The sequence below is a fragment of the Stegostoma tigrinum genome, chromosome 14, assembly GCF_030684315.1.
Source record: "Stegostoma tigrinum isolate sSteTig4 chromosome 14, sSteTig4.hap1, whole genome shotgun sequence".
NCBI classification, from domain to species: Eukaryota; Metazoa; Chordata; class Chondrichthyes; order Orectolobiformes; family Stegostomatidae; genus Stegostoma; species Stegostoma tigrinum.
In genome coordinates this window covers 18817928-18832090 of record NC_081367.1, presented here as the reverse complement: position 1 = coordinate 18832090, position 14163 = coordinate 18817928, and the positions used below count along the sequence as shown (strand labels likewise).

At 42.8% G+C, this 14163-nt stretch overlaps 1 protein-coding gene across 3 annotated transcripts in view; it reads left to right on the top strand.

Moving 5' to 3' along the window:
- Nucleotides 1-14163, top strand: part of gigyf2 (GRB10 interacting GYF protein 2) — a 135708-nt gene that overhangs the window by 98566 nt on the left and 22979 nt on the right. For all 3 annotated transcript variants that reach the window (XM_059651035.1, XM_048542022.2, XM_048542023.2), the window contains 6 exons: nucleotides 1352-1489; nucleotides 4072-4172; nucleotides 5301-5401; nucleotides 6184-6339; nucleotides 7431-7574; nucleotides 9592-9858. In XM_059651035.1, the coding sequence (XP_059507018.1) occupies nucleotides 1352-1489; nucleotides 4072-4172; nucleotides 5301-5401; nucleotides 6184-6339; nucleotides 7431-7574; nucleotides 9592-9858 (907 nt within the window). The remainder of the gene's footprint in view (nucleotides 1-1351; nucleotides 1490-4071; nucleotides 4173-5300; nucleotides 5402-6183; nucleotides 6340-7430; nucleotides 7575-9591; nucleotides 9859-14163) is intronic.

Genomic DNA, 14163 nt, shown 5'->3' with positions numbered 1-14163 from the left:
CCGAAAGGTTTTGACTTCTACAGAAGTGCCATGTGACGTTTTGAGGTTACATTGAAGTTCTTAAAAAAAAAAACATTGCATACTGGAGTGTTTTTAACTACTTGCTGGCCAACGTAATATGATAAGAATCAAATAGAATGGAAATAGACCCTTCAGTCCAACTTGTCCATGCAAACTAGTGTTCCCAAACTAAACTAGCTCATTTGCCTGCTTTTGGCTGTATCCCTCTAAACCCTTCCTATTTGTGTACCTGTTCAAATGCCATTTTATATGTTGTAAATGTACCTGCATCCACCACTCCCTTTGACAAGTCATTCCCCATATGAACTATTCTTTGTGTGAAAAAAAATTGCTTCTCAGGTCCCTTTTAAATCTATCTTCTCTCAGCTTAAAATTATTCCCTTTAGCTTTGAACTCCCCTACGTGATAAGAGATTTTCAATGTCATGTTCAGGCAGGATAGAGTAGATCAGAAGAAACTGGTCCTGCTTGTAAAAGGAACAAGAGGGTATAGCTTTAAATTAATCCGCAAAACAAGCAAGGGTGAAGTGAGGAAAAACTATTTGAGAGTAATTAGGATATGGAATGCACTGCCGAGGAGTGTGGTGGGAGTCAGGTTCAGTTCAAGCATTCAAGAGGTGATTGGATGGTTTGGATTAAAATAAAGTGCTGAAATTATTGCGTCAGGCCATGGTTGGGTATTGTAGTTTGGTAATTGCGATTGGAAATAATTGAGCAAAATTTCATAAGATCAAGAAGAAATGTTAGTTATAGTCCCTGGAAAGTTTACTGTAATTTCATATTTCCAGGAGATTAAGTAACCAGTGAAAGCTTTTGATAGATTTGGAGCACAGTTGAAAGCACTATCCTGATGCTCTAAACAGTCTTCATTCATTCCTTTATTCATTCAGAAAGTTGGGAAGTCAAATAGTGATACCAGAATACTGAAAAATTGGTGATGGGATTAGAGCAATGGGATGTGAAGTGTGTAAAAGGTGAAGATTTATTTAAATAGCACTCTGTAGAGCCATGTTGTTTTATGATGAATTGTAGGCACAATTTGATAGAAGTGAATTCATGTTTGCTGAATTTCATATTCTATCACAATTTGAAAAGAAACATTGTAACTGTTTCCATTGCACTCAAGATCAATTATACCTAAGGTGGTGCTGTTCAGAAACGTAATTAATTAGGGCTCTGAGAAATTTATTATTTTGCTGTGTTTAAGTACTGAAATTGGATCTGAGATTATTTGTGATGCCCAGTTATTTGTTGTTACATTATATGCGAATGTTGGCAATCCAGGTCATGTTTAAGATTGCTGCTATTTTTTAATAAAATCTTTTTTAAAGGCAACAGTATGCACAAGCATTAGCTCATCACCAAAAGGCAGCCGTGGAAGCCATAACAACACAGCAACAGCAGCAGCAACAACAGCAACAGCAGCAACTAGCTGTCATACTTGAGCAGTTTCAAGCCTTAAAGTTGAGGTAACAATTTATGGAATTTGTTATCTTTAAAGGGAGAGGGGAACTCTTACCTGCACTATTTTAGGCATGGTATTGGTACGTTCCACTTCTTTGATACAAAATGTTTATGTAACATCATTGAAAAAGGTGATCTGAAGACGCTGTAGAATCTAAGTAACCTAGGGTTCTTTGTTATCTTGCTAATAATTGTTTATTGGCTGTGTTTAAATTTAAGTTCTGCTATCTGAGGTTCTCCAGTTAGCTTTCCATTCATCCCAGTTTTATTTTGGGTTTATTTAGTTTGTTCATGCCAAATACTCAGAATTGAAGTGGAAAAATTTGGCAGTTCAGACGAAGATGGTGGTAGTTGACTTCACCAGCTCTGTGCTATAGAGAAGGTACTTTTGATACCACTTTCTCCTATTCCTGATTATTGGTAAAAGATCATCGCTGCACGGTTCTTGTAAAGAAGGGGATTGTGCTCTGATTTGATGTGTTCAAGAGTTAAATAATCATTCCTATGGAGAATATTCATGTCAGAAATGACCATCTCCAACAATGCAGAATCTAACCATTGCCCTGGTGACGTTCAATGTTATTGTCATCACTGATTCCGTCCCTTGTTCGTGCCTGCCTGCGCTGCCCCCCCCCCCCCGAAAAGGCCGGAAGCTGAACTAGATGAGCCATGTAAATACTGTGGCTCCAGGAACCGGTCAGAAGCTGGGAATTCTCTGTTGAGTAACTCACTTCCTTTCTCTCCACTGCCTATCTAACATTTAGATGAAAAAAGTCAGGAGTGGAATGCACCCCACTTGACTAGATTGGTGTAGCTCCAGCAACACTGAAAAAGCTTGACATCATCTAGGATAAAATAGCCAGAGAGATTGGAACCCCACTTACCACCTCAGTACTTATTCCTTTCGCCAGTTGCAGCACTGTGTATCATACATAAAATGCATTTCAATAACTTACCAAGGCTCTTCTGATAAAACCTTCCAATCCTGTAACCTCTACCAACTAGAAGGACATGGTTAACAGATACTATGAATATCACCACTTGCACATTTTTAAACTCCATCCCTCGAGCAATGGCAGACAAAATTCCATGTGCCTTTTTAATAACCTGCTGCACCTACAATCCTACTTTTAGTGATTCATTCACAAGGACACCCAAGTTTCACTGCACAGCAGCGTGCTGCAATGTTCTACCATTTAAAACAGTCCATTTTGCTGTTATTCCTACCAAAATGGATGACCTCACACTTATCAACATTGTACTCCGTCTGCCAGACCTTTTACTGCTCACAGACTATCTCCTCTGCAGACTTTGTGTCTTCTACAAACATTGCTCTACCACCCCCCACCCATATATTTCCCAGCTTCCTTCCCTCTCCCCAACCCTGGTGAAGGGTGTAAACCCAAAACATTGACTTTCCTGCACCTCCTGATGCTTCTTGATCTGTGTTCCTCCAGCTCCACGCTGTCTTGACGCTGAATTCAAAATACTATTGTCACAGAAAGAGCACAGTTGTGTTACTCCCATGATCTCCGTCTTCGTCACTCAGCTGTGTAACAGGTTTTTTCATTTTCTTGTACTGTTAGGGTAATTTTTTTTCTTAGTATGAAAATGCACTACAAAATCTTCCAAGATGGTTCTCTTTTTAAATCCAGAAATATTCCTGTCTGTCAAATATGAGATTTGCATGTATTTGCAGGGATATTTTAACTTGCTACCAAAGACAATTTAACTGTGCAGCAGACTTGGTTCTTCCAAATTGGTGTGAAATTGTATTGTGTTAATTCATTCAAGATCCTTATTAAGCATGTATAGTAGATCCCATAAAGTTTTGTTTTTATCACTGAGAACAAAACTGAGTGTTACTTTGGTGCAATCATTGATTTTTTTTTCACTGAACTAGACAGAAACTGGTTGGCAAGATGGCAAAAGTATGCTAGAAAATGATGCTGAGATAACAAGGTGCAGAGCTGGATGAACACAGCAGGCCAACCAGCATCTTAGCAGCAGGAAAGCTGACGTTTCGGGCCTAGACCATTCGTCAGAAATTGTTTTGAAGGGTCTAGACCCGAAACGTCAGCTTTCCTGCTGCTAAGACACTGCTTGGCTTGCTATGTTCATCCAGCTCCCCACCTTGTTATGTCGGATTCTCCAGTATCTGCAGTTCCTATTATCCCTAGAAGATGATGCCAATGACATTCACTTAATCCCTAGCAGCTGTTCATAGAAGTCTGCTTCCTTATTTTGCCCCAATCTTAATCTAAAATGGGGTGTCTCAAGTTCAGTAACTAATTGTCTAATTTTAACAAAGTGGACTTTTGGACTTTGAATAATAATAAAAGAAATCTGATCAATTAATGTTCAGTTAAATCATGTCCTGTCAGTCAAGTTGCTGAATCTTGAATGGATTTGTCAACAAAATATCGATCTGGCATCTGCTTGTACCTCCTTATTGGAAAGGATTCGTTGTTGTGTCATGGAATCATTGAATGTTATCTCTTAAAACAATTTTTAATACAGTATCAAAAATTGCCAAAGTTCAGTATTAGTCCAACTGAAAAAGTAAGCTCTGTTCATCTGCACACAGATCCTCAGAGCAAGGTCTGATGCCCCCAGCAACACGATCCATGAGTGTGCCTGATAGTGCCTCAATATGGGAATTGCAAGCTGCATCATCTCAACCCTCGGGTAAATATTAATAAATTAAATTGCCTTAGAGCTTTTAAAGAATCATTAGTATTTTGATGTTTGACTGGAAATGACACCACAGTCAAGGTGTACGTTCTTGATTTTGATATCTGGATTGTTGTATGTGATAATTTAACTGAAACTGTTACTGGAAATTGATATTACTAGAACCCTAAAAACACAGGGTGTCAGTTGGCTCAGTAGTCTGGATAGCTAATTTGCAGAGTGATACCAGCTGTGGTTACTATGAAGGACTCTCCTTCTCAATCTCTCCCTTTGTCTGAAGTGTAGTAAACATCAGGCTAACAAGAGAGCAGCTCTACAGTCCTTCTGGGATTATGGTGACTTTACCTCTATAATACATTTTATCCTACTTTAGATGTTTAAATGATGTAAAACAAAAATTGTCTTTTAATTGTATGAATTGCACTAGTCACAATCTGAGAATTGCATTTACATTGCATTTGATTTGAGAATGTTTTCTCTTGAAATATGCGTTTGCTTCGTCTGTCTTTGTCTTTTGTTTATTTCTGCCATGCCCCACTGTGTAATGCTAAACCTTTGCTATGGACTCAATCAAACTCCAACCTTCACTGTTCTAATACACTCCTAACATTGATGTTTCCATGGCAATGGATGATACCCCAGAATCTGTTAAACCTAAGCTGTGCTCCATGTTATGTGGAAAATGCAAGTTTTTTTAGAAAGAAAAAGATAGCTCGTTAGATATTAATTGGCCTTTTTTCAAAACTTGTATTTTATCACTTGCCAATCTGGTTTTGTTCACTGAATTTCCCTCACAGCTAATTGTGGAATCTGCTTTTGGCAAAAGTGAACTGCCTTAATTTTCCTGACACTTTGGGCTAGAAGGGTCTAGGCCGGAAACGTCAGCTTTCCTGCTCCTATGATGCTGCTTGGCCTGCTGTGTTCATCCAGCTCTACCATATTATCTCAGACTCTATCATCTGCAGTTGCTATTATCTCTGCCTTAATTTACCTGTCTTAGTTGTGAGGTTGGTCATTTTAGACATTTCTTGCTTAACTACAAACTGTACTGTTGAATGTTTAGAATTCCAGAATTTGCAAACATATTCCTTTTATTAATTATGCCTGTGAATAATCTTTCAGGTTGGGATGGTGGCAGCGTGTGGGACTTGCCTGTCGATGCCCCAGTTCAGGGAACAACAATCGAGCAAATCCAGCAGATAGAGAGAGGAAAAGCTGCCAAGGTTAAAAAAAAATTGACACAACCTGTTTTTAAGTATTTCTTGGTAACAAGCTAGCCATTTGGAATTCTGTTTTTCTAACTGTTAAATCCACTTTCTGGGTGAAAAAAATCTTGCCCCTTAGTCCCTATAAACCTATTGCCCCTTAGGTTAAATCTATGCCCCCAGACATTGATCCCTCCATCGAGAAAAGTTTCTTCCTGTCAGTGCCCCACATAATTTTATACAAGTCCATCATATTCCTCTTCAGTCTCCTGTGTTCCAAGGAAGTCAGCTGTCTGTCCAGTCTCTCTCAAGTAAGTCTCCAGCCCAGGCAGTGTCTTGGTTTGGAAAAAAAATGTCATTATCTGATCTCATTGATTCTTGCTGTTTGTGGGGCCTTTGTGTAAATTCATTGCCAAATTATGACACAGCAATAACTATTCTTCAAAAGAAAGTACTGGCATGGAAGTACTTTGAACTATTCAGAGGATATTGAAGGCATTGATAAAAATGCATGTTGTTGCTTTCAGCAAATGTCCTCTGCTATAATCTCATTCAATCAAAAGTGAATTGTAGTTTTTTTTTCATTCAAATGCATAAACTTTTGTGTGTAGGAGGGACACACATTAAACGTGCACTGGAAAGATTAAACAGTGCTAGTAAAAGTAATGTTCATAAGATTATGGAACTGTTCTTGCACCATGAATCTGTTTCATTAGCTGCATGTATAATCTTCCTACCGTAACTTTTAAGGAGCATCTTATAGTAAATTCCTGTAATCATAATGAAATTTCTGAATTTAGCTTAAGCAAGAAAAGAGGGATGCAGAAATTAGGGCTAAAAGGGAGGAGGAGGAAAGAAAACGACAAGAAATCCGTCGCCATCAGGAAGAACTTTTACGAAGGCAAGAGGAGGAGAGGAAACGAAAGGAGGAAGAGGAGCTTGCGAGGAGGAAACAGGTACATTTAGGAACCGGATTTAGAAAAATAGTACACATGCCATACTTCAGCACGTGATGCTTAATGCACTTCAGCAGCAATATGATTTTGACAAATAACTCACCAGACCCACCTCAGCATTAATGGAGCAGAGCTAAAATTATCTATCAGTTATTCAAGTCCATTTGGCTACAAGGAGTTTTGGTACACAAGTTTCCAGTATGCTGTGGAGAATTCAGTTACAAAATTGACTTTGAGAACGATGACTGATCCTTTAACAAATCTACCAATCAATTCCTATTTATTCAAAATATAAATAAACATTTGAAGGAACCGTAATTGCACTTAACAAGCTATTGAACTAATTAGGGCACAAGTAAGTCAACATTTTATTTCATTGTTTGTTTGAGTTACCTGTAACTTTCAGTTGAGGTTATGATGACCTTAGGCTTGGTGTTAAAATGTTGTCTGAGACATTTAGATCTTGATATTGATGAGGAAGAAGTGGTGATATCAGCAGCTGGAAACCCTACAGTGTGAAAATTCTACTTGAATTTAGTGGTTAAACATCACAACAGTGTCCTTACACATTCCATCTGGAAGTCGAACACTTTTGATGGGGGAAGGGACTGGATTGGTTTAGTTCCTGGTGTTGGAGTGTTTCAGCAGAATAAATGTTAGTGGAGAAGCTGTGAGGAGGACAGTGTAGAACTTCAAAGGATGTTGAAAAATCGGTAGAGTGGCACATGGTGTTCAGTACAGGGGAATGTGAGGTAATTCATCTTTGTAGGAAGAATAATGGACTGATAGTATGAAGACTATAATTCTAAAGGGGTGTAGGAACAGAAGGACCCAGGGTGTGTATATACACAGATCATTGAAGGTGGTGAGATCAGTTAATAAAGCACACAGTATTCTGGGCTTTAATACGAGGTGCATAGAATACAAGAGCAAGGACGTGATGTTGAATTGGTATAAAACACTTGTCAGACCTCAGCTGGAGTATTGTACTGTGTTCTGTGCTCTACACTAAAGGAAAGATTAGAAGACTTGGAATGAATACTTAATACGATCTCTATGTCAAAAACATTTTGTGTATTTGCCTGTCTTAGGAAGAAGCACTACAGCGCCAAAGAGAGCATGAAGCGGCACTTCGGCAAGAGGAAGAGCGACAACAAGAAGAAGCCCGCCGGCATGAAGAAAGGCAGAGAGAAGAGGAGGAAAGACGTCAAAGGGAAGAAATCCTTCGAAAACAGGTACCTACATGAGATCAAAATGTGAAACATCTTGTTTCAAAAGCTATTAATAGAATTTTCAAAATTTAAATAAATTAGGGGAGGAACTTTTTGTAGCTTCTAATTCCAAGGTGAGATTGGGGAATTTTGTTTCAGTTCACTGGAATTTAAAGTGCTTAAATATTTGCTGAGGAGTTGAAAGTGCATGTTGAGAATATCAAAAATATAACAACGTAAGAAACTACAGCAAAGCTTAGTTAAGTTGCAGTCGGCAGGGCTCTGAAGTTGTTACTAATATCGTCTTGGGTCATTTAACAGTTCTGGTAGTACTACAGATGTTCATTTACATCAATGACTATATCAGATCCATCAATTTTAATAATGATGGATACAGGCCACAACACTGAAAACTTGTTCTTTTTTGAATACTACTACAGATTATTTCATGTCCTTCTGAGAAGTTAAGTTTAACATTCTGTCTGAGAATTTGTGCCTCTGGCAGCATAGCATTCTATCTCTACTGCAGTAGATTATAATGTTCTCGTGAAACTTGCAGTCTCGGCTTTTGATTCAGAGTGTGGTGCTGTCTTTGAGCCAACATTATCATATACCAATATACCAGCTTGGTACACTGTGCTGCATTTATTTCATAGAATTCCTACAGTGTGGAAACAGGCCATTCAGACCATCAAGTCCGCACTGACTTTCCAAAGAGCATTTCATGCAGTCACCACCACCCCCCCCCCAACCCCTGCAATCCTATCCCTGTATATTTCCCATGGACACTGGACAATTTAGCATGCCAGTTCATCTAACCAGCGCATAGTTGGACTGTGGGAGGAAACCAGAGCACCCAGAGGAAACCCATGCAGACATGAGGAAAACGTGCAAACTCCATGTCCAGTTGCCCTAAGCTAGAATCAAAACCAGTTTCGTGGTGCTGTCAGGCGGTAGTATGAACTGCTGAGCCACCGTGCTGCCCTGAGCAGCAACATGGTGGAAATAGCATTGGGCTGTTAATCAGAGGCTTAATCCTGGAGACATGAATGAACTCTGTTCTAACAATACTGAAGAAGAATGATACTGTCCATGACACAGCAGGCAACTTGATTGGCATTCCATCCACCACTTGCACTTCTTTTGCCGTGTATTTTAAATTGTACGTTGATTCAAAACTTCAAATCTGTTTCCGAGCTTTACTTTAATAATTTACATTAGAATTTTCATTATATTTTTTATTCTTTTGTAAGTGGGTTTGGTTGACAAAGCTAGCATGTCTGGTCAACCCATAATTGCCCTCAAACCGAGTGGCTTGCTCTTGTATTTTTGAAGGCATTTAAGAGCCAGCTACATTACTGTGGATCTTGTTTTTTATTGACTTGTTCGTGGAATGTGGATGTTGATGGCTATGCTAGCCTTTCATTGCATTTGAAGATGGTGAGTTGACTTCTTGAACCACACCCAACTGGCATGGTTGCAATGTCAGCAAACCCAAAGTACTGTTTGGTGTGAAATTCCAAGTTTTGAATCCAGTGACAGTGAAGGAGCAGCAATATAGTATGAAGTCAAGATTTTGTATGGTTTGGAGGCAAACTTGTATATGGTGTTCCCATGCATCTACTTCACTTGTCCTTCAAAATGGTAGTTTGTGTTTGGAATGCGCTTTGGAAGCATCTTGGTAAGATACTGCAGCACATTTTTTAGATGGTACACATGCTGCCATTCCGCATTAGTGGTGAAGGGATTGAAGTGGTGGATGGGGTGCCAGTCAAATTGGCTGCTTTGTCTTGGATGGTGTCATTGTTCAGTATCATCAGAAGTGTATTCATTCATGTTCCAGGACCATTATCCTAAGCCTCTGATTAATAACACAGTGATATTTTCACTACATTGCTGCTAAATGAAGTGTAATCAGTGTACCAAGCTGGTGACACATAGTCCATCATTAAGATTTCTCATGTTTACTTTTCCATGTACAGAAATGCTTGCAAAGGTATACAAGACTTAATTTAAAATTCACATTCTGCTCCTCTTAAAGGAAGAGGAGCGGCGACGCAAAGAAGAGGAGGCAGCACGATGGGTGATGGAGAAGGAAGAAACTCGGCGGCGACTGGAAGAGGATAACCGCCTACGAATGGAGGAGGAGAATCGACTTCGACTAGAAGAGGAGGAACAGAAACGCAAAGATATAGAACGTCATAAAGAGCTGCAGAAACAAGAGTCCATACGTCAAAGACAACAGCAGCAAGAAGCACTGAGACGTTTACAGCAGCAGCAGCAACAACAACAGCTAGCACAAATGAAGGTAGGTATTTAAAACAATATATTTTGTACTTGGGCTTTCTGGCCACAGGGATAGTAAAAGTTTCATACATGTAAAACACCACATCTGAATTAGTGATTACCCGAGATTTAAAAAGCACTTTGAGGGGTAACTACTTCTTGCAGAGGGTCGTGTGTCTGTGAGAAGCAAGCTGCGAGAGGAAACGGTGGAAGTGCGTGCAATTACAGTACTGAAAAGGCAGCTGGATTGCTACATGATTAGGAACGGTTTAGAGGCATTTGGGTCAAATGCTGGCAAAAGGAACTAGGTCAGATTGACATCAGAAGAGCAGGAAAGCTGATGTTTTAGGTCTAGACCTTCTTCGGAAATGGGAGAGGGGAAGAGGATTCTGAAATAAATAGGGAGGGGGGGGAGGTGGATAGAAGATGGATAAAGGAGAACGTAGGTGGAGAGGAAACACAGGTCAAGGAGGTGGGGTTGAAGCCAGTAAAGGTGAGTGTAGGTGGGGAGTTGGGAACGGTATCAATGTGGACTTCACAAGCTTCAAAATCTCCCCTCCCCCAACCACATCCCAAAACCAGCCCAGCTCATACCTGCCTCCCTAACCTGTCCTCCCACCTATCCACTCCTCCGACCTCAAGCTCCAGCCCCATCTCCAACCTACTAGTCTCATCCCACCACTTTGATCTGTCTGTCCTCCCTGGACTGACCTATTCCCTCCCTAACTCCTCACCTGCACTCACCTTTACTGGCTCCAACCCTGCCTCCTCGACCTGTCTGTCATCTCTCCACACATCTTCTCCTTTTATCCATCTTCTATCTGCCTCCTCCTTTCTCTCTATTTATTTCAGAATCCCTGTCCCCTCCCCTATTTCTGAAGAAGGGTCTAGTCCCGAAATCCAGCTTTCCTGCTCCTCTGCTGCTTGGCCTGCTTTGTTCATGCTGCTCTACACTGTCATCTCAGATTCCAGCATCGGCAGCTCCTACTATCCTAACAATTTTAACCCCACTGCGAAGTCTCTTCTAAGGATGCCTACCTTGAAGAAGTTACCCTCCTCCCTCCAGAAAAACCTCAGTGGATCTCTGTCCTACTGCAACCTTCTTGTAATCTCTTCAGCCCTGAAACTGCTCAGCCACGTCCTGAAGCATACCAGGTACTGCAGTCACATTGCCTTTGAGTACCTGCCTATTGGAACTGGATCGTCCCCATTGGACTATAGTCCACATTTTAAGCCTTCCCAATTTGGACCCATCTGTGATGACAGTTACATTCATAACATTGATATCCTTCAAAAACGTTTCTTCCTGCGACTCCTCAAGCATACACACGTAGCAATGCGCCAGCATCTCTTTGTACTACAATCAAGCCTACCCCAGCTCTGAGCCTCCCTCTCCCAGAACTGCCAAGGACCTCTCCTGTTTTTCGTTCTTCGCAGGATCCAAAACCTGAACTCAGTTCTAGTCAGCTTTATTGGACACTAAAAACCGTAAGTACGTTAAAGTCACTGGTGCCTACCACCCGACACAGACCTCTTCCATACCCAAAATCCCCAACCCTACCCAGGACCTTCCCCACAATGTGCCTGCCGTTGGTGACCATCTGGCTGCTTTCGGAGCACCCACCGATTACGTCACATCCACTGGTACAGTGAGCGCCATTTATGCCGCCTCCTCCGTTTCTGAGGCCAACACCACACATTGAGGATGTTGCCGCCAACATCCCGGATTTACCGTCCTATGCTGCTCCACCCACCGCCTCCGCAGCCAGCAGCTCCAGACGAGACAGTAGCAACCAGCCTGCCGTGTCTTCACCATTCCCACCCTACCTCCCCTTCACTGAGGGCAAACAGTCAGCCCTCGTAAAGGGCTTACTTTTGTCCCCCATCCACCCAAACATCATCAAATGCAACTCGCGCTTCGATGTTGAACAGTTTTTCCTCTGTCTCCATGCTTACTACTTTAATTGTAAGCGTAGCCCTCCCTCTACTGACCCCTTCTCCCACTTCTGACACACACCCCGTCCTCCTGGACACCACCTCAAGGCCTCCAATCCTCTCTCGACCTCTTCGTCTCCAACTGCCGTCGAGATAGCAATCACCTCAACCTCTCTACCCCTCTCACCCACTCCAACCTCTCCCCCACAGAATGTGCAGCCCTCCACTCCAATCCCAACCTCACTATAAAACCCAAGGACAAGGGAGGCACAGTTGTAGTATGGCACACTGATCTCGACATCGCCAAGGCCAGGTGCCAACTCTCTGACACCACCTCTTAGCACGTCCTTGATCATGACCCCACCCCTGAACGCCAAAACATCATCTCCCAAACAATCCACAACCTCATCTCTTCAGGTGACCTCCCACCCACAGCTTCCACCCTCATCGTTCCCTAACCCCACACCACCCATTTTTATCTCCTTTCCAAAATCCATAAACCTGACTGCCCTGGTCGACCCATTGACGCCGCCTCCTCTTGCCCCACCGAACTCCACTTACTTCGATTCCGTTTTCTCCCCTTTGGTCCAGGAACACCCGACCTACACCCATGACAACATCCACACACTCCACCTCCTCCTCAAATGCCCGATTCCCTGGTCCCCAACACCTCATCTTTACCATGGACGTCCAGTCCCTATGCACTTGCATTCCCCATGCAGATGGCCAAAAGGCCCTCTGCTTCTTCCTGCCTCGCAGGTCTGACCAGTCCCCATCCACTGACACCCTCATCTGCTTAGCTGAACATGTCCTCCCCCTCAACAATTTCTCTTTAAATGCGTCCCTCTTCCTACAGACAAAGGGGCTGGCCACGGGTACCCACATGGGCCCAAGCTGCGCCTGCATCTTTGTAGGATACATGGAACAATTCCTCTTCCAAAGCTACACTGGCCATATCCGCCCTCTTCCTCTGTTACGTCAGTGAGTGTATCGGTGCCGCCTCATGCTCCCACGAGGAGCCCGAACACTTCATCCACTTCTCTAGCACCTTCCACCCCAACCTTAAGTTCACCTGGACCATCTCTGATACCCCTCTTTGCTTCCTGGACACCTCCGTTTCCGTCTCTGACAACCACCTGGAAACCAATATCCATTTCAAGCCTACTGACTCCCACAACTACCTAGAGTACACCACCTCTCAACCACCTTCCTGCAAGAATGCCATCCCCTATTCCCAATTCCTTCGCCTCAGCCGCATCTGCTCCCGAGATGAGGTATTCCGCTCCCAGACATCCCCGATGTCCTCGTTGTTCAAGGATCACAACTTCCCCTCCACAGAGGTCAAAAACACAGTCAACCATGTCTGTTGCATTTCCCACAAATCATCCCTCACACCCTCCCCGCAATAACAACCAAAACAGAATCCCCCTCATCCTCACTTACTACCCGAGCAACCTCCAGATCCAACGCTTCATCCTCCGACACTTCCACCATCTGCAATCTGACCCCACTATCAAAGACATTTTTCGCTCCCCACCCATATCTGCTTTCTGGAGGGACCACTCTCTCTGTGACTTCCTTGTCTGCTCCACACCCCCAACCAGCCCCAGCACTTCTCCCTGCAACTGCAGGAAGTGCTACACCTGCCCGTACACCTCCCCCTCACTCCCATCCCAGGCTTTAAGAAGACCTTCCATATCAAACAGATGTTCACCTGCACATTTGCCGATGGGATATGCTGTATCCACTGTTCCTGTCATGGTCTCCTCTACATCGGGGAAACCAAGCAGCGATGTGGGGACCACTATGTGGAACATCTATGCTCAGTTCGCAACAAACAACTGCACCTCCCGGTCGCAAACCATTTCAATTCCCCCTCCCACTCCTTGGATGAAATGTCTGTCATGGGTGTCCTGCAATGCCACAACGATGCCACCCGAAGGTTGCAGGAACAGGATCTCGTATTTCGCTTGGGAACTCTGCAGCCCAATGGTATCAATGTGGACTTCACAAGCTTCAAAATCTCTCCTCCCTCGATTGCATCCCAAAACCATCCCAACTCATACCTGCGTCCCACCAATTCACGCCTCTATCCATCTTCTGTCCGCCTCCCCCCCCTCCCTATTTATTTCTGAATCCCCTTTCCCTCCCCCATGTCTGAAGAAGGGTCCAGATCTGAAATGTCAGCTTTCCTGCTCCTCTGCTGCTTGACCTGCTGTGTTCATCCAGCTCTACACCTTGTTAGGTCAGATTGGGATGTCTTGGTCAGCATGGTAAAGTTGGACCAAAGGGTCTACTTCTGTGCTGTGTGGCTGACTGACTTAATGAATGTCATTGTCATTGATTTAAAAACATCCAATAAAAGCTAATTTGTACACGTGCTGCCTAGGTA